Below are 25,353 nucleotides of genomic sequence, written 5' to 3'. Positions count from 1 at the left end.
GCAGAGTGGCTCTGTACCTGGACACTCTTTGCAGCAGTCGGACAGGTTACGTCTGATCGGTTTACTGCAGGTGAGCGGCGGACAGGTGACTTTCTCGCAGTGTACCTCTCCGGTGGCACCCTAGGGAAAGCAGATGGACAGTGAAGGCAGGGCATGGTACTGGAACAAGCCTCATTCCCAGTGCCATCTTCAAAAGATGTATTCATGCACACAGAGGTCTGTGGTTTTGTGATCTGTTCACTTTTATTTTGTCAGCGTCTTAAATCGGTAGCCTGTAGTGGTAAATGCAAGTCCCTACATTTACCCAGGTGAAACAAAAATATTTGACTGATGGTTAGGATTGGATGTTTTTGGGCCCAGTTCTCAACTTCTGTTTCATTTAGCAACTACAATCCCTGCTACTTTTCTATCTAACCCACCTTCAAAGTAGCAACAAATACAAAAGTCCAATGGAACAAAAGACTCACCTTGCAAGTACAAATGGCACACTTGATGTACCCGAACGGTGGGACGAAGGGGTGCCAGGTGGTACCAGGGGCGTGCATCTTCTGATCCCCTTCAAAATAGCAACCTGTAATGGAGAAAGATACATGAACCACAATGAGCTTATTTCAGAGTGGGACCAGCTGCCCTGGGGGCAAGAGGAAAACTCGCAAATGACAGGGACGCCATCTGGCCCATTTAGCTTCTTCAGCCGAAGGTCTGGCTCCAGTCATTTTCCCGACGTCTGCAGGGGCTTCCTGCAAGTGTGTCTATTCCAGACTCAACAGACTCAACTCCACTGATGGTACAACAGAAAATTCCTGCACAGGCAGCGAGCTCACCTTCAGGGTGTTCTTCTGACTTCTCTGAACTTTTGATATCTTTGGATTCTCTCGTTTCTGTAGGAAGGAGAGGGAGAGAAAAGGTGAAATGGAGAATATGTGGTATTTCAACATACAGTATGATCCTGCATTCAATTACAATCTAGCTTTGGTTAAGACTATGATCACCCTGCTATTACCATTCTCTTGAGCTTTCCAAGATTATATGTTCCCCTCTTGAAGGTTTTCAGGATTCATTTTTGTGCATTCAAAGGGGAATACAGACTGAAAGAGGAATATAGGAACCAAGAAATCTGCCTTTAAATGACAACAGGCCATTCAGCTCCTCAGAGCTTGACACTTTCTATCATCAGCTCTGGAAAGCTCTTCAAACATCCCAGAGTATTATTTTCTGCATGAAATCATGTGTTATGAACTCCATCAATGCATCCTTCATCGGTAAGACCTGTGAACAGCTGTGGAATCCTGGAAACAGAATTGTATCCTATCCAGACCCTCGTGTTACCCTTTCCCAATGCAGTACCACAGCCCAGATGGGACATGAGTCCATCACAGTTCACACACGATTTGGAGACACCATATGACCTAGCCAGCATGTCTTTGGAATGTGGGAGGAAACTGGAGACCCTAGAGATTATGAATGTGGACATAGGAAAAAGAGCGAACTCCCCAGAGAAGCACCCTGAGCCAGGAACAGAACCCAAGACCCAAGAGCACTGAGGCAGCAGCACAAATCATCATGCCACCCAGCTGCCCAAAGAATTCATTCACTCTGTAAAAGTATTTTTTCAATATCGATGCCGAATCTGCTGTAAGTTTCAGATCTTGTCCTCACATTGTATGTGTTGATTCCCGTCTGAAATAAACAAACTAGTTCTGAAATTTCTGCTCATTACTCCCAATCGCAGCAGCTGTTTCAGTTTAGGATCTCTGACTGTGGAAGATGCTTCCAAAGCAGATGGGGGAGTGGGGGGGGGGGATGCAGAGGGAGAAGGAGTGGCCTTACCCTCACACACAGGACAGCACTTATCCTCTGGCTGGACAGTCTGCTTGCAGGTCAGGACGGGACAGATGACAGGGTCGCAAATAACAGTGCGTTTCTGCAGAAGCAAAAGAGAGGACAATGAGATCACAAACTCTCTGACAAGCATGGATTAGTACACAGCACTAAACAAAACTGCTCTTTAAATATTTTGTTTACAGCTTACAATTTGGATGTTAATGTAATATTTATATGTTTAGAAAAACTGGATAAATTAAACGTTGACCTAATCAGGACATAAGACCAAAGCCAGGTCCTGATCTCAAATGATGAAGTATATACTTTCAACGCACTCTCCAGATTCAAGTTACTACAGGACATGCTACGTGAACAGAATGAGAGCAATACAGGAAGTACCGAGTTTAATCAAAAGATTTGCAAAGCAATGCAACTTAAAATCAATCAAAAAGAGATCATTTCATCAAAGCCGTCCATTTTTGTTACGTATAGCAGCGTTCTGCCTTGAGCATCATTTCAAAGTATTTTATTGGTCTTAAAAAGCATCATCGTACAGGGTGCTACCCCCCTGTTCAGAGTGCCTCCCTGTGGTGGGTACAGTACCTGGCAGCTGCAGGTGAAGCAGTTATTATAGTCAGGGGTCCAGCGGGAGCCGTGAGCTCGGTAGTACCCCTCAAAGAAGCATGTGTTGGGGTCTTTCTTCATCTCCTCGGGGTCTCGCCGCAACTGCTGTGAGAGAGGGTCCTCAAGCTCTTTGTCACTCAGGTCCAGAGCAGGTCCTGCCTCACATCTGTTGGGCACGTGCACCTGTGGAGAGAGAGAGGACGAACAGCGGTGTGTGATTTAGGTGTTCCTTAGGTCACTATACAGAGCACCCACACCCACCTATTAATGTCAACACACACACAGATAAAGAGCAACTGTCTACAAGCCTTAAGTGCTTGAAGTCTTTTCTGAACGTATAAAAGCAGGTTTAGTAATATTCCACACTGGCACACATTCACAGGGTCAGAGCAAAAAAAGGGTGAGGTGGTTAACATCTTGTGCCAAAGGCCGATCGATATGCACTAAAGATCTCTAGACAGGGACATCAGAAAAAGATTAATCACATCCCAGCACATTAGGCAAAGAGATGAGAGAGAACATGAAATGTAATCAAGGAAACTGAGATGTAAGTAATGGTTCTGACACTTCTTGAGAAACGGTTACAGTTCTGTCTTTTGAATCTGTATCACCTAGAGGTACAGTACTCCACAAGAGCCCGAGAGATAACAGGCTCCAGGAAGCAGGGACTCATCCTGAGGCGGCTGGATTGTTTAGGATGTCTTGTCTGCTGGCAGCTCCACAGACCAATATTCCACGCAAACGTCTTGGCTGGAGTCAAGGAAATAAATGCCTTTCTCTCCCAAATCCTTAAGAATGTTTTTCTAATCCATTTTTTTTTCTTTTTTTGAAATATGTTTTCTTTAGAAGATACAAATGCGCCTTTCCCTGTTTTCTTGCGCGTTTTCAAATTTACTTCAGCCTACTCTTTCGCCACTCTCCAACCCCACGCCCTGATCCATGCGCCCCACCTCACCCCCGTCCTGGTGGAGCAGAGCCAGCTGTCTCCTTCAGCAACTTACTCAACACATTGGGTTTCTGAGAAGGGGGAACGTTTAGCTGCAGCTATAAAATATTCTTTTTATTGGATTCCAGCCGTTGCTGTGTCCCTGCTGCCTGCCTACCGCTCCTTGTTTCCCTCCTCTGAGGCTTGGAAGAGACCAGCGCAGTGCTGGGGGCTGCTATACCGGCAACCCATGGTTTCTGAGCTCCTGCTGAGCTTGTTTTTCAACAGGATATCTCCCGTGGCTGATGACTGAGGCCCTGCAAATGCCCAGCGGAAGGGCTGCACCCTTGACTCTAATAAAAAAAAGCCCAGCTATCCCATCCAGTTGACTAATACAAAAACTCCAGTCTACACCCACAGAATCTGTGAGGATCAGTTTCACAGAAAGGATGACGCGGACAAACTATTCACTGGCGGTCTCACAGGAAGCACCCAGGAGGTAATAAATTGAATATTATGGCGATTGAATTAGATCAATTTTCGACCTCATATTCCTTTTCCTCAGATTCCCACAACCTTGTTCCATTTCAGTGACATTAAGGCAACAGCAGGGTGCCTGGGCTACAAGAAGCTACAAATGAGAGGAAACCATTCCACCCATCTAGCTCATTTAGTACTTTGCAGATAATTCATCCAACATCTCATCCAGCTTCTTCTAGAAAGAAGCAAGTCCTTTTAATAGATAGCCTTCTCAAGCTCGGTTTTCCAATTTGTACTTATAGTTCATGATTTTCAAAAGCCTTCTGAAAATCTAAACATACAACATAATTTGCTCTGTGTATACCCAATACTGTTGTTGCTTGGTCAAGATCTAACATGTTGGTTGGGCCAGACCTACTTTTTCTAAACAATGACTATTCCATAGGTTTCCTTATTTCCTTATCAGATCTATGTTACTGGTCCTATGCTGGGTGCAGTGACAGAATCTGAGAAGAAATAAAAGATGCTGGTTTTTCTATGAGAGCATGTTAGAACCAAGACACCTTCCTTTACAGTTATTTGAGTTTCAATTTGCTTAGCATATCAGTAAAATCAGATTAAACAGACTATCTGCAGCTTTAACCCCACCTGCAACCCCTATTGTACAGACACGGTTGTGTCAAAGCTCGAGTATAAAAGTCCCCTTGACTGGATTTCCACAAGGCCCACTCCCTAGGTCCTTAACCAGACTGGGTCAATATCACATGACTTGATGACTCTTGAAAATGTCATCTGGAAATGCCCCAAGACCCCAAGTGCTGGTCTCCGTTGTCACTGTGTATGCTGTTGACTTACCCGTCCTCGGATCTCTCCCTTGGGGTTCAGCTTGGTGCTGACCTGGATGAAGGCCGTCCCTCTGTCCAGGTGGCGGAGGAGCTCCATGCTGAGGTCTTTGAGCACACCCTGAGCCTAGGGACAGACAAATATGGCGCACGGGCAGGGACACAGGTCATTTTCCAGAGGCAGGAGAATGCAAGAAAGGTTACAGATGAGGGCCAGATGTTTGGCCCATTTTGCTTATCCAGTTCTCAGTAGTTCTGTGATCCCAGAAGCCCGTTGGGATTGCTCTTTAATGTCCCCCTCTGACTCAGGAATGAAATCATGACTGGCTGGGTTCTCCACACACCCACAGCAATTTGCGGAGTCTTCCAAGATAAGCAGGCAGTGTGCAGAAACGTGCATAGATTTTACCAATCACACTTGTGAAATGAAGAGCAACAACAGCAAGAATGGCCAAATATTCTATGTACTATGTAATCTTTTATTTATTTATTTTATCCTACCTAAATGTGCAAGGAGTTACTGGAAAGACTAGTAATTACATTTATGGAAAGCATAATATGACACAGATATAGAGCACCTTCATAAGAAACAAATCACTTCTACTAAACATGATCAAAGTTCTGTGCGGGTCACTGCCAATTTATCATTGTGCACGGTTGTGATTCTCACTATGTTTTCAGATGCTATACACATGCAGTGTATACTGATATGATTGCCATTGTGTTGTCTGTCTGAGTACTATACACATGTAGTGTGCACTGATCTGATTTCTGCTGTGGTCTCTGTCTTTATGTTTTTGCATACCTGGGAGCCATAGAAGCCCATGAGGAGCCTTTTATGTGTGGAGCTGTTGTCATCCAGCTCGCCAATCTCTGCAAAGCCGTGGAGATGAACATTGATGGTGACGTCTTCGCTCTTGCTGAGCCCAGCCACCACGATTTCATAATGCAGGTGACACTGATCGTCCACAGATACCCAGGCATGGCCACCTGCACTGGTCTGCACAGGAGGGGACACAATCTGGCCAGCCAGAGGGACTGGGAGCTCTGTGGAGACACAGATCAGGATGAGCAGAGAAACGCAGAGGCAGCTTTTCAGCACAGCAATGTTTAATATACAGATTACAATTAACGCTACAAAATATATGGTTTTTCCAATCTACTCCTCTGCAATACTTTGAACATATCAACTTTGAAAGGCTGAATGGATAAAGGGCAAGGTATCTCACCGAGTCTCCTGGTCTCCAGTCCGTTGTACAGCAGGGAGCGGATCTGTCCTCGGAGCTCCCCCTCCTGGTGGTCAAGCGTAGCCACATTGATGAAGAGCTCGTTCTGCAGCAGCATGTGGATGTGCCGAGCCTCCAGGCGACTCCAGGCCCCCACCGCCCGGCCCTCCCTGTACTCCGCACTCAGGTCATACAGCACGGTGCGCTTGCTCCTGCGCCGGGGCTTGGTCTCGATCGTCACGCCAACCACTTTGCTGGACACGCCCACCACTTGCACCTGGACACATGGCAGGGTGGTTAGGGCACTCATCCATTCCCTCTGCCTCTCCTCCCTCTCTCTCACCCCCACCCACAATTGTATTCATCCTATCACTTTATCTTGAAGTGCCAAAATAAGACATTCTATCCATCACCGTGCATGACATATGCCTTGAAAGCCCCATTATGTTATAACAATAGTGATGGTGTAGTCTGAGGCGACATTATTGCAAAAGAATGATTGCAGTATTTGCGAAAATACCAAAATTCCACCATTTTAATTTTTTTAACCATCTCTCTCTTAATTCCATTGTGTAGCCTTTTCTTTTTTGGCTGCCTCTCTCCGTCTCTCATTTTTGGGTAATGCCTCAAGGTTCCCACAAAACAAAAGACAAAGGACTTCACCCAGAAGTGGTCTGCCATTTCCTGAACTCGCGTCAAGTTCAAAATCGTGGGCAGGTTTTTAGTACCTGGTAGTCCAGAGTGCCGTTGTCATGGAGGTTGAAGACAGCGGAGCCCACTGCACCTGTCTTGCCAGGAGTCAGAGCGTCTCCACTGGACAGCACACTCTGGATAGCTGTGGGCAACAAGAGGGGACAGGACTGAGGGGGACAGGCAAGACTGGACCGCGTAAGACACGGTAACAACGTGTAACACATCACTACAACATTGTAATCTGGGCAAAACATCAGTTTATGCTTTTCCCCGACTGATGACGGAAACACCTGGAGCAATGATGGTAATTAGAGTCACAAGTTCAGTGCTGGAAAAAAAAACAACACAAGTACTGCAGCTTGGCCGTAGCCAAAAATAACCCATTTCATGAATTAATCATAGTATCAAAGAACAAAACTAATAAAGATCTTTAGAATGGCAAGATTCTGTTCACAGGTGGGTTACTGCAAAAATTACACTGAGCTGGGGAACATGCCAAGTTGGTTGTAATGTGGTAAAAAGGCTTGCCCTGCATTTTTAGTCCTTACTGTCAATTCCTCTTCTCCAGCACTCAGCATTGTCACATTGCCCCTGTGCTGACTACTTCCTCTTTTCATGCCAACTGGATGCACTTATGGCTTAAGCAACAGAAGGTATAACCATCAGCACAATAATATTGTTAATGAACATTTACAATGTGCAGTTTATTTAACAGACACAAGTGTGTTCAGGAAAATCAACAGGATCAGCAGGGCCTCCCAGAGGCTGGGAGGGGTCTAGGCCTGACACAGAAGAGGGGCCTCAGATTTGAAACAAAAAATATTATTTATTTGTTGTTAAATACCGATTTCCCCCACAATTTTCAAGCCTAGCAATTTAGCAATCAGCTTTCGATATGATTATTAGCTTTAGGTATGATTAGCTCCATCAGTTTGGGTTTTACACGCCAATTTGAGATTTGTGCCTCTTTTGGGTTCCTCTGCCAATGCAGAGAATTAAGCAGTGAAGATCAGCAATCAGCAGCTCCCCAGTTTCAGGAGAAGTACAAGAACGAAATCTCAGCAGACATAGCTGATGAGCTGGCCTTCCTCAAGTGGATATATTCCACAAACTCAGATTGCAGGCCAAAAGCACTCCTCCAAGAAATCCTGGAACTTGGACTTTCTTCTGTGTTTCCTAATCTTACAATTGCATTACATGTTTTGTCAGTCTGCCTGCGTCAGTGGCTTCACGTGAGCGTGATACAGCATATTAAAGCAAATACAGGACTATCACTGCTGTACAACAGGGCAGGAACATCTGAATGGGCTGGCCAGGCGTAACATCAACAACAGCATAGCATGAAAACGTCTGCACACACTAAGGCCAGGAAAGCATTTATAAAATAAACACTTTTACGGCAAAGACTTGTGAGAAAATTACATTTTGATTTTTGACAAATTAAATCTTGATTTTTATCCTTTTAGTGCTGATGTTGTCAGTTATACTGGACAGTTATACCCGTCTTGCTTCTATGTCTTGAATCCTTTGCATTAACTAAACGTATGATGTGTATGCATGTGGGTTACAGCCTCCTGATTCGAAGTGACTCTGGCCTCTTTGATTCTCTGAAAGGCCCTGAGGATCAGTGTGAGAGAGTGCTATCACCTATCCAGTGAGCCAGAACCCTCATGATAACTTAGAGTAACAGACAGAAATATGTCACGGTCAGCCTGTTTCAGAAATTGAGACTCATTTCTCTCCTCATGCATGGACATTTGGGTAATAAAGAGGCAAAACCACCCTCTTAATCTAGAAATTGGAATTGCATTTGACTAAAAATGGAAAATATTGTATTGCTCACATTTAGAGAGGCATTTCTGCTACAGGGGACAGAGGTGTTGCTTCACGTCCACGAGACCTAGCTACTTGTGCTTCGTGTTAGGAGTCAGCTGAAATCTGCATCCCACGTTAAATCTTTAGCTGTGACTTTAGAATGATGTCAACCCCGAGCTAGAGGAAAGCTTGGTCGCCGAACAGAATTCTTCATTCATAGCGTCACACAATTAATCATAAACCTGGAGAGTGAGCAAAGAAAAGCAGCAGTCCAGCAGGCAGAGAGCCTGGCAGCGCAGTGAGGGGAGAAGACAAGGTGGAACATGTGTCTGCTGGACTTCAATCCCGCAGCAATAGCTGGAGGACTAATTACCAAAAGCAAACCACCAAAATGTTTGTACAATAGCCTAATTGCCATAATTAAGGATCCCTTTAACTTTGCAAAGCTAAAACCACAGGATGCAGTATCATTTCCTTCTACTTTAACACTTAAGCTACCAATGAGTGATGCAACTGAAAATAAATCTGCTGTCTAAGGTTTAGGAGAACCTTCCCTACACAACTGCCTGCAAGGAGTGTATTTGTGATGAAGAACAGAAAGTTCACCACATCTAAGCAAGCTTCATTTTCAGATCAACACTGCCGATTTAAAGTAAAAGACAATATGATCTCATGCAGTTATCTTTTACCAGAACTGCAATCTGAGCAGATGGCCCTTTTATTTCCCTGCAATTTTTCGTGCCTAGCTCCACCCTAGAGCTGTAATCCCCCATGAGAGAGAATTTGACCAGGAGCCCTGTCACACCCAGCAGTGTCCACAGCCCTCCGGGACAGGGCTGACTGCTCCCTTTACAGGACACCCCAGGTCACCGTCTCATCTCGCCTCATCCACCCGCTCATGGCTCAACATGGTCACACTGGTTTATTCCTTCATGATCTTCTAAAGCAGATGATGACAAAAATAATACTTCTTCCCAGTCATGACCAGTCCAGACAAAGTCCCCCCCCCCCCCCAAACAGCCTCTTTGCTTCACGGTCATGCATGAACGCACGAGTGTTACAGAGGCCGGTGAAAGCGACATTCTGCCCACTTACTGTCGCAGGACTTCCTCCCGGAGATGAACCCCGAAATCCGCCGTGTGTTGGTCCCTTCCGTCTCCACGGCGATCTCCAGCTGACCCCGCGACAGCCAGAAGAGCTCGCGGCTGTTGAGGTCGGTCAGAACCTCGGCAAAATCAGGGTCCTGGGGGTCCCGGTGGGAAAAGACGACAAAGAGACAAAGAACGGTATTCAATCTGAAACCCCCTGGTGGGCATCTTAAACCGTGAAGCCCTTTGAGTCAGAAAATCACACCTGGTATAGCCTGTTTCCACTTCTAAAATGTGAGGACGAAGACAAGATGTTGAGTTGTCATGAAGTTAGATCAAGGCTACTCAGTCTGTGGCCCTTCCAATATAGTCCATTTCAGTACTTTGATATAACCAATCCCTTAATCTCTACAGTCCGTCCATTTTCTAAATGCTTTATCCAACAAAGGGTCACTGGGAAGCCACTGCCCATCCCAGCAAGTAACGGGCGCAAGGCAGGGTACACCCTGGTCAGCACGCCAGTCCATCGCATGGCACACATAGACACAAACACACACTCTCAATCCCAGGTCAGTTATTCCCAGAAACCAACTAACCTTCCAGCATGTCTTTGGACGGTGGGAGGAAACTGGAGCAACAGGGAAACCCAACAAAAACGGTGAAAACATGCAAACTCCAAGCAGTTAGCGCCCCAGGTCCAGATTTGAACCTGGAGCCCCAACTCTGCAAGGCACTGGACCAGTGTGCCTGCCTTTAATTTCTGTAAGGAACCTTCTACATACCAGTTAAGTAATAAAGTGGTATCTTGGAACAAATGCAGTGGACTGGAATGGCAGCACTAATTATGTTAATTTGGATTAGTAGATACATTCACACAAGCCCTGAGTTTTATAGCAGATTTTTTTTTAACAATCTGGAGAATGTGACTGCAGCCCTTCCAAGACAAACTCGTAGTTTTCAACCTCAGACCTTGGGTTGAGTAATCTTTTCACCAAAACGAGTGAATGTCTACTTCTTGACAGCAATTCTAGATACGCTGTTCCATCGCTTCCATTTATGTTGTCAGGTTCTATTTAAAGAGCTGGCGCAGAAGCCGTCCTCAATTTGTTTATTCCTTTAAGCTTCTTTGAAGGCTTCAGAAGGAAGAAAGAGCTCTCGGTTTGCAGGAATGAGAAATGGAACAGCTCTGCCAGGAGAAGAGCGCAAATCCCCTGCTGGAAGCTGTGATGGAAATGTCACTGAATAACGGCTTTTGTAGCCAGAAGACATTTTTGTTGTTGGGCATCATTGAAAGTGTGCAAAAGAACCACTTTCTGTGTGAAAGAACTTCAGCACAGAAGAGGGAGAAGAATTATCTGAAAAGCCATCCCACTGAAAGCATAGAAAAAGAGGGTCATGATCCCTCAAGCAGTAGTGTGGAGGTCAAAAAATGCCCCTACCTGTTCTAGGACAAGAAAACTAGAATGAAAAGAGCTTTCCTCTGAGCCCTCAGCTGCCCCAGATTCGATCTGGGGCTCTTTGTTTGTGCATACCACTGCTATCTGTCCTCCACACAGCTAACCAGAGCACAGTAAGGCAGCATCTCTCTTGTTCTGCACATAAATCCCAGCAGATTGAAACCAGATCTCCTGTAACTCAGATTGCTGTGCAGATTTACAGCCCGGCCTAATAACCATTGACATGTGTTTGGAGTGCGTTAGCAGAGCCATCTTTCTGAGCAGTAAAAACAATAGTTGTTGCAGTCCATAAATCTCGAGTGCGGGTGTACACTAGAGGAAATGAACCGACACGACCGCCAGAGAACAGAAGAGAACCGAGTAACTGAGTGGCCTTTTTTTTCTTCCGTTTTTTTAAGCACGGCAGCTAATCAAACCCAGTGCCCACAGCTATGTGCGGTAATCCTGTTAATTAACAAAATGCCTAGGATTCTTAATAAATGGCGCCATCAACGCAAGGATAATATAGAGCCCTGATGGCTTAGGAGTGTTCATCTGAGCAGCTCAGTTCGGACCACCTACACTGGCTGCTCACGCACAGCACCTCTCTCTCTCTCTCAACTGCGAGAGCCACAGGAGCTTTCCAGTCATCGAAAAAGATCTGCTGCCACTTAACTTCACAGTAATGCTCTCAAGCAGCTGTGCAGAAGTAAGCTGAACTAGGAAGTATCCTCTCAGCTGCTGAATTGTGTTCTTCAATGCAACCACTGCATCTGACACACTACATGGTAGACAGGCACCATGCTCCTTAAGAGTCACAGATCTCTCCTGTATTTGGTCCAATCCAAGCTTTTAACTAGATAATTAAAGTAATTACTGACTCAGCACTTTTCTTCAGTCTTTAGCTTTTGCTGGCTTCAAGGGATGCTGTAACACCAGCTGAACCACATGCATGGCATCACTCTGGGAATTTACAGCATCCCGTAATGAAACCATCAAGAGCCCCACGTCAGTGCCAGCAGGAGGAAGGTGGATGGATCGTATCCACAGCCCTGATCTAAAATCTCAGCAGACATGCTCCCTTTCAATTTAGTGAGTGTCAATCAGCCCCAACACCTCAGCTCTGTCCATTCAAGCTTCTTAAGGCGCCCATTAATAAGGATTAGTTTGATAACAATTACCACATGATGAAAATGCAACTTCTGCTCAAAACACATTTCCTTTCCTAATTGGATCTCTGCGGACAACATGACGACATTTCTTCCCCTGCCTGGAAAGTTTTTTTTGCATCTTTTCATTGGCAAAGGTGTGCAAACTGTTCAAATTTCCATCTATATGGTGAGGTAGTGGAACTCATAGCCATCCATCCATCCATTTTCTAACCACTTCATCCAATTCAGGGTCATGAGGGAGTAACAGGCGCAAGGAGGGATACATCCCGGATGGGACGCTAGTCCATCACAGGGCAAACACCGACACTGACGTACTTTCAACCAGGGCCAACTCTCCCAGAAGCCAATTGACCTACCACTATGTCTGTATGTAACCTGAGCACCTAGAGGAAACCCACATGAGCACGGGGAGAACATACACACTCCACACAGACAGCAAGCAAAGATCCAGAATTGAACCCAGGGCTCCAGCACTGCAAGGCAGCAATGCTAACCACTGCGCCACCGTGCTGCCTGGATCTCCCTGCAGTAATCATAAATGAATCACAAAATAAGTAAAACAAGGAGCTCTCGGACATCAGCTCTCTTTTACAGATGGAAGTATCCTGAGCTGTGCCACGCGTCCCTGAGGCTCCGGGCCGAGCTGGCAGTGGCCGGGGGTGTGTGGGGGGCACAGCGATACTCACATGGGCGGTGACGTTGGCCCGGATCTCCCTCAGCACGTGTTGGCGGTACTGTAGCTGCACGCGGATGGGCACCAGGGGGTGTGCTGTCGGAACAACACAAAGCACCATCATCAACAAGAGGCTCAGCAGGGATCTGTGTCTGCTGACCACCAGAAAGCCCACCTTTCCATCAGTGTAATACATGCCCTCAAACACATGGGCACTGCCATGCAGTAAGGTCACCTACATCTTAGAGCCACATTTCTCACAGGGCTTACATCTACAGGTTTTAAGCATATAAAACTTTTGATTTCTGTTATACAGGGACATTCTCTCAGTACGAGTAATTGAAATGGCAAAGTCTAGGGATATTGAGTCTATGCTTCTGTAGTCCCAGGATTCCCTTCAGCACACAGTAGATCTGCCAATTAAACACACAGCTGACTGGAACGATGAAATGGAGTGGGCTGCCATCACATTCGGATAATTCGGTATTCAAGAGTGGCTTGTGTACAGACTCAGTGTCAGCTTGTCTTTGCTTCTTTCCTCTGGCTGCAGTGATGTGAGGAATAGCCGCAACCCAAGACAACCGGCCCCTGACATGTCTGTGGTCATTACTTCAGAACTACTGTGAAATACTACAATGACCTTTAGGATCCTCAGGCCTTTTGAGAGACACAGTCTGGAAAGGTGTTGTTCTGTTCCTGGTGCATCAGAAGGTCCTGCTCTAAGGAATTGGTTTAGCGCTGCGTGCAAGGTTACAGATTGAGTTTAAAGATCTGTGGATATGCCAAGTTCCAAGGGTCCTCCTGAATTTTAAAACAGGCAAATGCAGGGAATTGCCGCAGTCTGAATGTTGGATGCTCATATTGTCTCTCTCACCTGCCTCTCTCCTCTCCAGGAGCCCCTGGAACAGCAGGATGAAGTGAAGGTTATTCTCTGTGTCGCTCAGCGTCAACATGGCAATCCCTCCCATCCCAGAGTGCTCTGCCTCTGACGTCAGGGTAGAACTGAAGGTTTCTGGTATGGCAGTAAAAAAAAGGCAAGTAAAAATGTGCTTTGGCTCACATTTCACAAGCAGATGCCAGTTTCTGAGCAATTTCACACCCACAAGGATATTCCAAATCTTTCCATCTTCTGCATTCTGTTTCTGTCCCAGAAAAGTAATGGCTTTCTTGTTTTTACTATATGCTCTTAAACCTCACATTTAAATTCAAACTGGATTAAGCTGGCCTGCATTGCTTTTACTTTGAGGTATTTAGTCTGACTTGTGATTCCAAAGCACCTACAAACTCTACAGAACTGCATCTCTCTCAGAATGGACTGAGCAATATCAATTCTAAGCCTTCAAAGAAGCTTAAAGGACTTTACATAAAAGCTCTTTTTCACTTTTAATTATGTAATTAGTCCAATTAAATGACAATTAAGTCTGCTGAAACCATTAATAATTCTTATAATGGATTTTGATGGTAGAAAGTATTCAGTATGATTTATATACACATACACAGAATGCTTAAAACAGGACTGACAAAACAACACCTGCAAACAGTGCTCTGTGCTTGATGATTTTGCCTTGGATCTCTTCCCTCTGGCTGTTCAGTGTTACCATGGTGACATGCAGCTGTTCCGACCTGAGCAGCCGGATGTACGATTTAGACAAACTCTTCCAGATTCCGCAGATCTGAAGGGAAAAGGCACGATTTTAGTTCTTCACTGATAACCACACGTAATAACGTTATGACACTGCTGTAGCTCTGGTCTTTGGAAAATCTTCACCGCAAATTAATATCACCTCCTCTGAGATGCCTCTCCCAAAGACTACTGCCTACATGTCTAAAAACCCAGCCACACATGGCGAAAGACGTGAAAATGGGCAGCCTGTGGGGTGGGAGCAGGTTAATGGTTCTGCCAGGTCAGTTTCAGGAGGCATGGTCTGGCTGGACACAACTGGACACCAGGTGACAGGGCTTGCTGTCTGAGAGGACCACTGCTTTGGAGGCAGCAGCAGTCACACTTAATGGTCTCATTTACCAGGAGCTAGTATGTGAGAGTCTACCTAAGCATCAGAACTAGTATATTTACTCCATTGTGGGACAGGAGAAAACAAGCCAAGATGATTAAAAGACAATTAAGAAAATGGGAAGGAATCTGAAACAAAATTAGGAGAGGCAGATATGACTAGAGTGTTTTTAAGTAGATGGATTGGAAAACCTGCCCTTCATACTTCATGTTGTCAGCAGAACAAAAGCCAGTTAGGTAATGTGGTCTCGTAAAAAAGAGAAAATCCCAGCTCAGAGGAGAGTAGCTCCAGATTATTAGTTTTCAATTGAACCCTTTAACTGTCTGTCAAATAAATACACAGCTTCCAACAGAAACTGCAGGTTCCTTCAGCTGCCACGTCAGTGAACACAAGCTGAGGAAAGCGGGGGTTTGGATTCTCTTGCACAAAGTAATGACACCCTGTGGTGTGCATGCGTCAGCCTTCAAACTGAGCAGGCAGACCAAGGGTTAAACACCAGGGAAAAGTAGCGTTTGCACATCTGGACTGAAGATGAAAAACATCAAGCCATGAGACAGCTGGAGAAGGGTTAGGGATGTTAATTATACATAAATATTTTACACTATACTTCTTTACCCTTGATAGCTGTTCTGAATGCATTGCTCAATGCTCACTCATCTCCGCATGTGACAGTTAAGATGCTATGGCAAATTCACACATGCCAATACTTTTGTTTGCATCTGTATGTGTATTTATGGTGAATACATAATAATATACAGCACTAGTGTGTTGCACAACTCATAGGCACATTTTCTTTTAATTGTTCATTTTCAAATTAATTTCACAAAACTAAATAAAATCTTAATCTTAAAGAAAATAGTATTTGACTAATATAAGTACATTATGAGATGGAACCACATTTCTTAAAAAGACTGACATTTCTTGGCTGCATTTAGAGACCCATGAATGCATCACAGTGGAATTTTCTACAGGATTATTGTGTAATTTGATGCCATTTGTGGTCATTTTGTGGCCAAAATGGTATTAGAGCCATGACAGTTTCTTATGATGCAGTAATCCCTATTAAATACATTTTAGCTTGAATGAGTACATCTCTGTTTACTTTGTGTTTTGCTGTGTAGTGCACTAATACTGTATGCTCATAAGAATTTAAAAAATTACATTGTTGTCTTGGTATTTTGGCATTCCAGCCCATTAAACCAAATTCTGAGGTCATGTTCAGGTGAGAGGAAAACCCTATACAGTACCAAAGAGCAGTTAGTGAGGCCACCTACCTACTGAAACAGATTCAGAGCACAATTCATGCTGGTGGGAAATGTAACTGAAATGTATCTCCATCAATCCATTATAGAACAAGACATCCTCAACAGCATCAAAGACTGAACCTCTGTTCTTCCAAAGACAAACATTCTGAAGCATACCCAATCAAATTGTTTCACTTAAAGCTCTTGTTCCCTGATAAAAGTGCAGTGCTTTTGAAGAATGTCAGCATTAAAAAGCACTTCAGCCTCAAACCTCATTTATCATACTGCACTCTCACAGGTGGTCAGCTGCTCCCTTCTCCTGCCCTCAGCCATGACAAAGTTTTGAAAATGTAATGCAAGGTTAAAACGATAAAAACACATCAACCAAAATGATAACTTCTCAATATGAGGACATAAAATGTATTACAGGGTGTAAGCAACATTTTTGGGACTTTTTATATCACATTCACAATTTTCTTCACTTAACTTACTTCCCACAGCAAACTAAAACAGTTGACACCACCAAAAACTTTATGTGATTATGAGCTACCAGTAAAATGATTCCTTACGTTATATGCATGCAGTTACAGTGTTTTTCTTTATTAGTGTCATGTGTTGGGTTGTTTTAATTACTGCGGTTTTTACTTCCTCTGTCCTTTGCATGCTTTGCTAGATACAGAACCCAAGTGTTCATTGTTTCAGAATGAAATATGTGGCACTGACTATGCAGTGGAGCTAAGGCTAAGGGCGTCTGACTAGTGCGTTGAAGGATAGGTCTGTTAGACTGTACTTGATCTCACTTCTCCTAGTGTGTTACTTTGTAAGGGTCTCTGCACCGTGGCACTGACCAGCACATTTGTAGCACATCTGTATCTGTAACTGCACTTACCATATTGCTCTCTGGAGACGCGGTCTTTGGCACTCGAAATTCAAAGACCACGTTGCCATCTCCATCAAGGAAGTGCACTTTGCTCGGACGGGCCACTCTGAAACAGGGAAGGCAACTTTTTCAACTTCATGATGAATGGCGGTAATGCTTCACTCATAAAAATCAGCTCCACAGAGAGGCAGACAGCAGAACAGTGAACAGTACCTCTCAAATGTGATGGAGAAGACCAGGCTGGTCCTGGACAGAGTGAACCTTGCACGGGCAACTCCGCTGGAAATGGGTGACCGGGAGCTCACAGTACTGGTTAGGAGAGCAACAAAGTCTTGAAGAAGGAAAAAGGGCAAGAATAATTAGCACTCAGGGACACATGTGGAACATAATACAACCCACAAGAAGGTTTGCACAACAAGCAATTCAGGGCAATACTGGGACGTTGTCATTTATAGGGAAATAACATTCACATGGCATGAGGAACAAAGACGCAATTACCGATCAGGACATGCAAGGCATTTCAAATTGACAAGTTTAAGTTTGCAGGGAGTGGGGAAGAAGAGGGACAAGGATAGGATGAGGACGGAGAAGAAATGAGAAAGAGGAGGTGGAAAAGGGGTGGCAGGCAGGGCCTCACCTGTCCTGCTCTCTCCCGGGGAGACATCTTCTGAGCTCAGGTAGGAGCGGTCATTGTACGTCTTTTGGAGATCATCATCTTTCTCCTGGTAGTATTCGTACCCGTCAAATATCATGTCCACCACCTTCTTCTCTGGCTCTGCAAGGAGAGGTAACCAGCAGCAACAGGGGCTGAGTTACAGGCAACGTGTACCAGTGGAGTTCTACAGTGTAAATACACCGTCTTTCATTTACAGGGGTGACCACCTTCACTCAGTATCATACTCAGTATCAGATTAAAAATCAGTTCTCCATTACTGCCAACTGGTTAAAACTCCGACAATGATTAATTGCGATTGGGCAAATTAAGCAATTAAATAAATAAGTCAGGGACCTATATAAATTCTCATTTGATTTAAATGTATGAAGCTTTAGGTAACTATTCCATTGATCAGGCATTGACAATCACACACCTCTTCACTTCAAAATGTCAGAGAACTGATTAGGGTTTTTTTTTATGGCTGGGAATATAACAATAACGAAAGAGCTTGAAAAAAAAACTTCAGCCTGGACAAAATTAAAACATCAGCAACCAGGAGGTGGGCAAGGGTGTGCATTGGCTCCCCAAACACTCATCAAGCCACTCATAATAATTCCTTAGATTTGTACAACGCTTTTCATTTCAAAGGTTCCAGAAGACCTTCACACATACTGTAGGAAGGGACACACTTCATCTGACGTGCAGCCCCCACTGGGTGACATGCCACAGCCAGTCAAGTAGAAAAGTGAAAAGCTGGGCTTGTACAAACAAGCCTCCCTAAAGTTCACCCTTAGTTCAGCCTGTGAAGCAAAGGGAAATTTAGCCAGGCCACCTGCATTAACCCCTGGACTGATGAACAGTGCCACAGATCAAGCAGTCGGGAACTCAGTGTAACATCTCATCTCTTACAGCACAGTGTCTCCAGTCACCATACTGAGGCACAGGTTTGGACATTCTGGTCCAAAGGTAAGATCAGCACCTATTGGTCTACTGACACTACTCATAGCAGTGACGTGGTTTTCCTTAGAGGTCTCCCGTCCTAGTACTGACCTGCACCAACCTCACATACAGTACCTTCTAAGATCAGATGAAGCAAGGCTATAAAGTGTCACTGCACTAACATGCAAATGTAAGTCTTGCATGCAGTAAGAATATCTAGGATCCATCATACAAATCTCTCATAAGCATTTTCCGCATTCCTGCTCTTTACAACTATGAGTGAACGTTTCCTTCTCCAAAATCCGACATCATTTGTGGTTAGCATCACACAAGACATTACCACTTAGAAAGACAGTGCATCAAAAATATCCTAAGGAGCTATACTACTTTTCAGTGGTTTCAAGATTAAGTATCCAAAAATCTTTACAGCAAAATACTGCTACAGACTCAGTCTTTTATCTCTGACTGGGAGATCCACACTTGAAAATGAGCTTTTCTGGAAAGAGTTGAGCACAAGACTTGTTGTGTTCAACAATGGGAGATAATAGTGTTTTTGTACATCTCATCTCCTAATCAGACAGAGCCCAGCAGATGTCCACATAAACCAATAATGACAACTACGTCCTTTCAATGTTAAGGCAAAGTAAATGCATCTGGAAATAATTACATGAGAATTTACCTTTTTTAAATGATTGTATTTCTATTAACAGCTGAAATATTTAAGAAACTAATCATGATATATCAGGTGAATAAGCATTTAGTTTCAAATAGGTTGCAAACCTAGTAAATTGTGACATTTGATTAAGCATTAAAGAAATATCTTTTACACATCCAATTTAATACTATTCTCCCAGATATGAAAGTCAAACTTTGTTCCTGTGTATGGACATTCTCTTTACATTGGCATGATACATTTCATTGTGTCAGTTAAATATCTGGTCTTGTGGGTCTGGACAAGTCCAGTAATGAAGTAAGGGTGGGATAGGTATCAGAGTAACCAGTGACTGTCCAGGAGATGGGGGATTGTCACTGTCCCATATTGAAGCCAAATGGCTTGAAAAGGCTGACTGTGCAGATGTCCTGCGTTTGAAATAACAGTTCCCAAATCCTGCAGAACAGCCATCACCATATAAAGCATCAAGGCGGGGAGAGCCTGTCGCTTTCAATTCAATCCCACTTGAGGACTTGGCTCTGCTCTGGTTTCTATAACAAAGTTTGTTTCTTTCCATGCCCTACGCGTTAAATTGTTGCTGACACGTGCATTAAACGGGAACAAAGGTGCGCTGTTTTACATTCCGTTGTGTTATGATGAAATGTGCACACTTTAATGCCTCTCAGTGATACGCAAAACTGAAATGTCACAATTTACGGCTTTTTATCTATCTAATCATTCATCGACTGGTCGACTACGGGAAAACCGCTTATTCTCTCGGCCTATCCAAGAAGCCCAATGCACTAGGTGGGACTACACCCTGGAAACCTTCATAAGCGAACGTGGTTTTGTGGACAAGTCAATAAACACGGAATTAAAAATAAACTACAATAAATAAGTAAAATTTAGATTTAAAGTTTCAAAACAAACACACCAGCATTACAATATGCAGAATGACTACGATACGTACGTGTTCACTACAACGACACCACGTGTACCCGAGAAATCCACCCCCCGAAATATTCCGGTACAATTTCCTTGCAAGCAACGTTTTAACACGGTCTCCAAATGAATAAAATGTAGTAAATAAATGGTTTGGTTTTCTTCCAAAACATGAGGGGTACGATAAAGACGAGACGTCAAGGTCTCTTTTTTTCACATTATCATGGTAGACAACTTCAAGTCTATAAATTATTAACTGCTTTTTAAAATTTTCACATAAAGCGCATTATAGGAATGACGGACCAAGTCAGTGCAAAGAAAAAAAGGACCAAAATTTAAGAAACTCTCTCCCCGCTGCGATCCCCACGCCGGGGCCTTACCTTTGGGGCAGGTCCTGCAACAGTTTCCCGGCAGGAGGACGGGCTCGTCACAGTTCGGTTCCGGACAGTCCTGCTTGATGTTTTTACAGGTCACCTTCCCAAACACTTTCCGTCTGTTTCTTTGCTGTATTGGAAAACAACAACTGGGTTAAAACAAATCGCACAGGTTTATTTGAAGCACCACCTGTATCATCTTCATCTGCTCTTAACAACGGATTATCAGACTAAACGACCTTCCACTCCGCCATCAAAGCACAGAGAACCTCCATCACTATCGAATCTTCCTGTTTTGTACAACAGCGAAAAAGTCATTCTTAGAGGTTCCTGAGGCAACATGTGAATGTAAAAAATATATTCATTATCAGCACCATATTGTACCCTATTATGTAAAATATCAATTTACCGCTTCTAAAAACGGAGACAGCTGCTGGACATTATGATAAGAAAAAGCGATCTTATATTATTTCAAGAATAAACTTAAATCACTAGGAGTCGGGTTGTAACGTCCGATTTCCGACATTGCATTCTTTGAGTAGACCTAATATATCTTAACTAATGGTTATTTAGGCAATCGAGTTCTGGTCAATATTGACGTCAAATTACAGAGCAGTTACTGAGCGGGGAGGTTGTATTAATTCGCTAATGACACTCCGAGCTGTGCATTGTGCCGCACAGCAGCCCGGTAAGAGAGAGTGTCAAAGCAGAACAAAGCTCATCACCGCGGCCTCTGAAGACTAATTTGAGAAACGGCCTCCCCCTTCCCCGCCTGCTCGCCCGCATTGATGGAGTGAAATGGCTCATTGAAGTGGAAAATGAAGGTCATTTGGTTTGTTAATCCTATCGTACAACTTGCCTTTAACAGCACCGCTTCAAAAGAAAACAGATTAGTCTCTACTTTTCTTCACGGAAACTTTTTTTTTACCCCGTCTATGACAGCAAGTGCCCCCTGCCAAGAATACAAATAATTGCAAACAGCAAATTGCTAAAGTATAAATTATTTAATAAAACATCTGCATTTCATAATGCATCGAGATTTTGCAACATCGCTACACACACTATAAAAATATAGTGAAACTATATTAATGAAACTATATTTCATTATTATGAAATATAGTCCAAAATAATGAAGAAGAGACAACTATAAAGGGTTCTTTATTTAGTTTATATAAAGTAAAGCGTGAATCTTTTGCACCCATTGACTCATTGCTTTCCCCCAGAATAGGAAACACTCGGAAAACACTATACAGCTTCAGTTAAAACTGCTTGAACACTACGCCGCTGTGCTTACTGGTTCGCAGTAGCAGATAACGCAGTGCATCACCCCGAAGGGCTCCCCCAGATCCGGATGCCAAGTGTCCTCCAGCTCATAGAACCGCCCTCCGAACGAACAGCCTGAAACGACACATGAGCGAATCAGAGAGCAGGATCGAGGCGCGCTCAGTTACTGAGAAGTTCCTCCTGAGCCCGTCGGAACACTGGAATCCAGGACGATTTATCACAGCAGGGGAGATGTGAAGGAGGCCTGGAAAGGAATCCGTAATGGGAGAACGTGCACTATACAGAGACCACGAAGTTGTAGCTGGGTTAATGGGGTACACGCTTTAAGCAAGACACCTTTCACATGTTATCTAAACATTTCAACTGACACAGGCCAGCCTCTTTCGTAGTCTGGTCTTTGTTGAGAAGTGCTTTTCCAAACCCAACACTAGTCGTATAGTCTTTGCAACAACAGCGTACCTTTTTTTTGACGAACAGAAAACTACTTCTGAGTGCACTCTGTGTGTTTAAATTGACCTGCGCTTTTTTGTTTGTTCGTCTATCATCACTATGAGCTACAGTGTATTTCCATGTACGCAGCATCGGCTGTTATTTTCCGTACCTGGAACTGACGGCAGGTGTAATGTTGAAAGACTGACCTGCCCTCGGAAGAAAAGGGGCCGACGTATAACACGCGATCTACCGACCTCCCTGTATCGAGGCATCAAGTGCAACACGGAAAACCTTAGGGCACAGCGGGCCAATGGAAGGAGGCTGCAGCCGTGCTTTGCGATCTTTCCCCATAAATACAAACCGTGTTAACAATGCTGGACCAAAGCGTAAGACTAGTGGTGCAAATTCGTAGATTGGCGTCAGACTGAATGACGAAGAATTTGGCTTGTATCGGCGGATGCGTCGCAGACAACGCAAGGCCTGGATTCATTTTAGTGAATTATTATTTTTTTCAAGTTAAGGACTAAGTCTCAGAGATACTCTAATGCTCAAAGGTTTCTTCAACGTTTCTGATAAATCTCAGCTTTGTAGTAGACGACTGTCCAGGGAAAAGATAAGGGACTCAGAAAACTAATAATAGCTACATGAAGGAATCTTCCTATAGAATTCAGTGTTTTATGGGGCCTCGGGGCATTGAGTTGTCTGTGTGCAATTTTCCCGAATTCCCTGGATGCATGTTTTTTTCTCGGTAGGAAAAAAACGGAAAACAGAACAGCAACTGCAGACCAAGACAGTGTGGTTAGCAAAGCGAAGCCAGAGGTGCCGGACCCAGCTGACACGGGTCACGCCGGCGGTCTCGCCTTTCCAGCCCGCCGGGCTTCAGCTGGCACCACTCGCAGCGCGCGGGCTCCGGGTTTGCCGCCGAGGCTCGGGGTTCACAACTGTTGACGCGAATATTATGCGGTTGCCGTAGCTGCTAACAAGCTGGTTCCCATTATTCTTTCATTAAGTGCCTACTTCAAACGGTCAAGTCGAGTCAGACGGAGGCTGAAGACAATATTCCTGCTACAAACATTTGAAATAAATCACTGCTTGGCAGCGCTGCAGCCCCGTGACTCCTGAAGGAATCATAGTGACTGTAATGGAAATTCTATTGATTAAGGTTTCCAGGATCAAGGAAGGTTTCTAAATGTTGACTAATACGCCGCATAGCACCGTTACCAGTTTTGGTTGGCTTTGTAACGTTATTTAGTCATGTTTTAATGATAGAAAATGTACAGTATAATGTGAAATGACTGTAAGACTTTGTTGACTGTTGCTGCTTCTAATGATAAGGATGAGGATGACAATACGAAGAACAGAACACGGAAGCTACAATTAATTATTTTCTCATTAATGTAGACCTGGAATCCATCAGAGCTTAAATAAGATACGATTGTACTATTGCTTTATGCCTTAATACAAAGGACAAACTTCAAACACGTAATGTAAATGATAAACACTTGAAGGAAAGTACTAGTATCCCCGAAGCACTAACACATAGAGTTTGAACTGTTATCTTTGGCGTCTAAAAACAAGCAACAGTTCCCCCACCTCAAGCAATGGTTTGTAAATCTTTCCCACATCATCCCCAACTCCCTCTCTCACTTTTAAAGAGTATCGAGTGGTTTACAACTACACGTTTAAACAAAACGGACATACTGTCTTCTTTGGCAGTGCTAGATGAGATCTAGAAAAAAACACGCAGCTTATATCAAAATAAATATTTGGACTCGCAGAACAATTCAACATGAATAGTAACTAAAGCCCTTTGTGAATGCGGTTTCCATTTTGAATAAATGGAATTTGGAATAAACAGCTTTCGAAGAGTATTTCCTGTTTTCCAGATTTAGTGATTACAGCTAAAGAAAAACAGTGGGATTCTGGCCTACGATGTCTGGGCTCAAAGGTGATGAATGCAGCGAACATTGCGGTTACGGAGGACAGGAGACACGATACCTGCGATGCCTTTTGAAGGTAGAGGTTCCCTCTCCGATTGGATGGGCAGCGCAGGGGACTTGAGTCGGGAAGCGCGTGCGGATTCCAGCCACGCGCAGCTCAGGAGACACAGGACAACGACCGACCAGCAAGTCCGCATCCCTGCGGCTACAGCTGCATCCAGAGGTGACCCGGGTAAAACCATTCAGCAGAAGGTCCGTTTAAGCAAGACGCAGTGTGGAGGTCGACGAGTGGAGTTGATCCTACTTACACCATGCAAAAAGAAATGAATAAGTAGAGAAAAAAAAAATCCCAGTCTCGGGTTACCTTACTCTGTTCAAAAACCCTGTTAGCGAGGTGCTGGAATAAAACGTCCAGAAAGCGCTTATTTTGCAGACGGAATTTAAGATAAACAGTGGAAGCAAAACCAGAACCTATCCAGACAAATATCAAAAAATGAAAGAAAAACGATGTTAGAAACGAAGCCGCAGACTAGACTGGTATTGTGGGCGGATCGTGTGTGCCTGGTTGCTGAAACCTGCCTCTGAAGAGTCAGTGAGGGTGTCTTTCCGTTTTATACCGTCCTGACCGCCTAACTCCACAAAATCAACACAAGTGCCCACAACTAGGGGGGGGGGGGTTAGGCGGGGAGGTGGCGAAGAGAGAGAGAGCCGGTGTGTGTGAGTGTGTGAGAGTCTGGGGGTGATGGACCTCCCGAAACCAAGCGCAGCAGGGACTCTGACCTCACCCCGTACCACGAGAGAAGTGTCGGCAATTCACGGGGTGAATCGAGTCCCGGAGTACCCACGGGGCCATACCTTACACTGAGCACCCCTTCCAAATAAAGAACTTTTAAAACGCATTTTTTCTCAGAGTACGTAATTATTTTCAGCGTCTTTTCATTATCCCGTTCACCCTTGCGAGAGGCGGTCTGCTTTCTGCAGACAGAAACTTGATTGCTCAATAAATGCAAACTGTGTTGCAACGGCCCTTATTAATAAATACGTAACGTTATTCCTATGGTAATCACGATTATCGTTGCTTTGATGGACGCCCCTTCCACCACATCCCATTAATTTATAGTGCAAGAACACAGACCGGGAATTTCAACGTATCTTTTTATCTGTCTTTGAGTTATGGCACCTATCGGTCTGAACAGACAAT

At 44.2% G+C, this 25,353-nt stretch overlaps 1 protein-coding gene across 1 annotated transcript in view; it reads right to left on the bottom strand.

Moving 5' to 3' along the window:
* Nucleotides 1–24,983, bottom strand: part of chrd (chordin) — a 30,364-nt gene extending 5,381 nt beyond the window's left edge. The window contains exons 1-19 of the mRNA XM_088612037.1: nt 24,211–24,983; nt 21,791–21,894; nt 20,503–20,626; nt 17,572–17,709; nt 17,148–17,265; nt 16,944–17,040; nt 14,330–14,471; nt 13,673–13,810; nt 12,812–12,894; nt 9,525–9,672; nt 6,650–6,756; nt 5,925–6,198; nt 5,501–5,742; nt 4,709–4,822; nt 2,428–2,631; nt 1,831–1,924; nt 825–881; nt 468–571; nt 18–120 (exon numbers count right to left, since the gene is read on the bottom strand). Of these exons, the coding sequence (XP_088468163.1) occupies nt 18–120; nt 468–571; nt 825–881; nt 1,831–1,924; nt 2,428–2,631; nt 4,709–4,822; nt 5,501–5,742; nt 5,925–6,198; nt 6,650–6,756; nt 9,525–9,672; nt 12,812–12,894; nt 13,673–13,810; nt 14,330–14,471; nt 16,944–17,040; nt 17,148–17,265; nt 17,572–17,709; nt 20,503–20,626; nt 21,791–21,894; nt 24,211–24,394 (2,575 nt within the window). The 5' untranslated portion in view covers nt 24,395–24,983. The remainder of the gene's footprint in view (nt 1–17; nt 121–467; nt 572–824; nt 882–1,830; nt 1,925–2,427; nt 2,632–4,708; nt 4,823–5,500; nt 5,743–5,924; nt 6,199–6,649; nt 6,757–9,524; nt 9,673–12,811; nt 12,895–13,672; nt 13,811–14,329; nt 14,472–16,943; nt 17,041–17,147; nt 17,266–17,571; nt 17,710–20,502; nt 20,627–21,790; nt 21,895–24,210) is intronic.
* Between the last annotated feature and the right edge of the window lie 370 nt (nt 24,984–25,353).

The sequence above is a fragment of the Lepisosteus platostomus genome, chromosome 2 (assembly GCF_059453375.1).
Source record: "Lepisosteus platostomus isolate fLepPlt1 chromosome 2, fLepPlt1.hap1, whole genome shotgun sequence".
NCBI classification, from domain to species: Eukaryota; Metazoa; Chordata; class Actinopteri; order Semionotiformes; family Lepisosteidae; genus Lepisosteus; species Lepisosteus platostomus.
The sequence above is the reverse complement of the archived record's forward strand: the minus strand, read 5'-3'. Positions and strand labels throughout refer to the sequence as shown.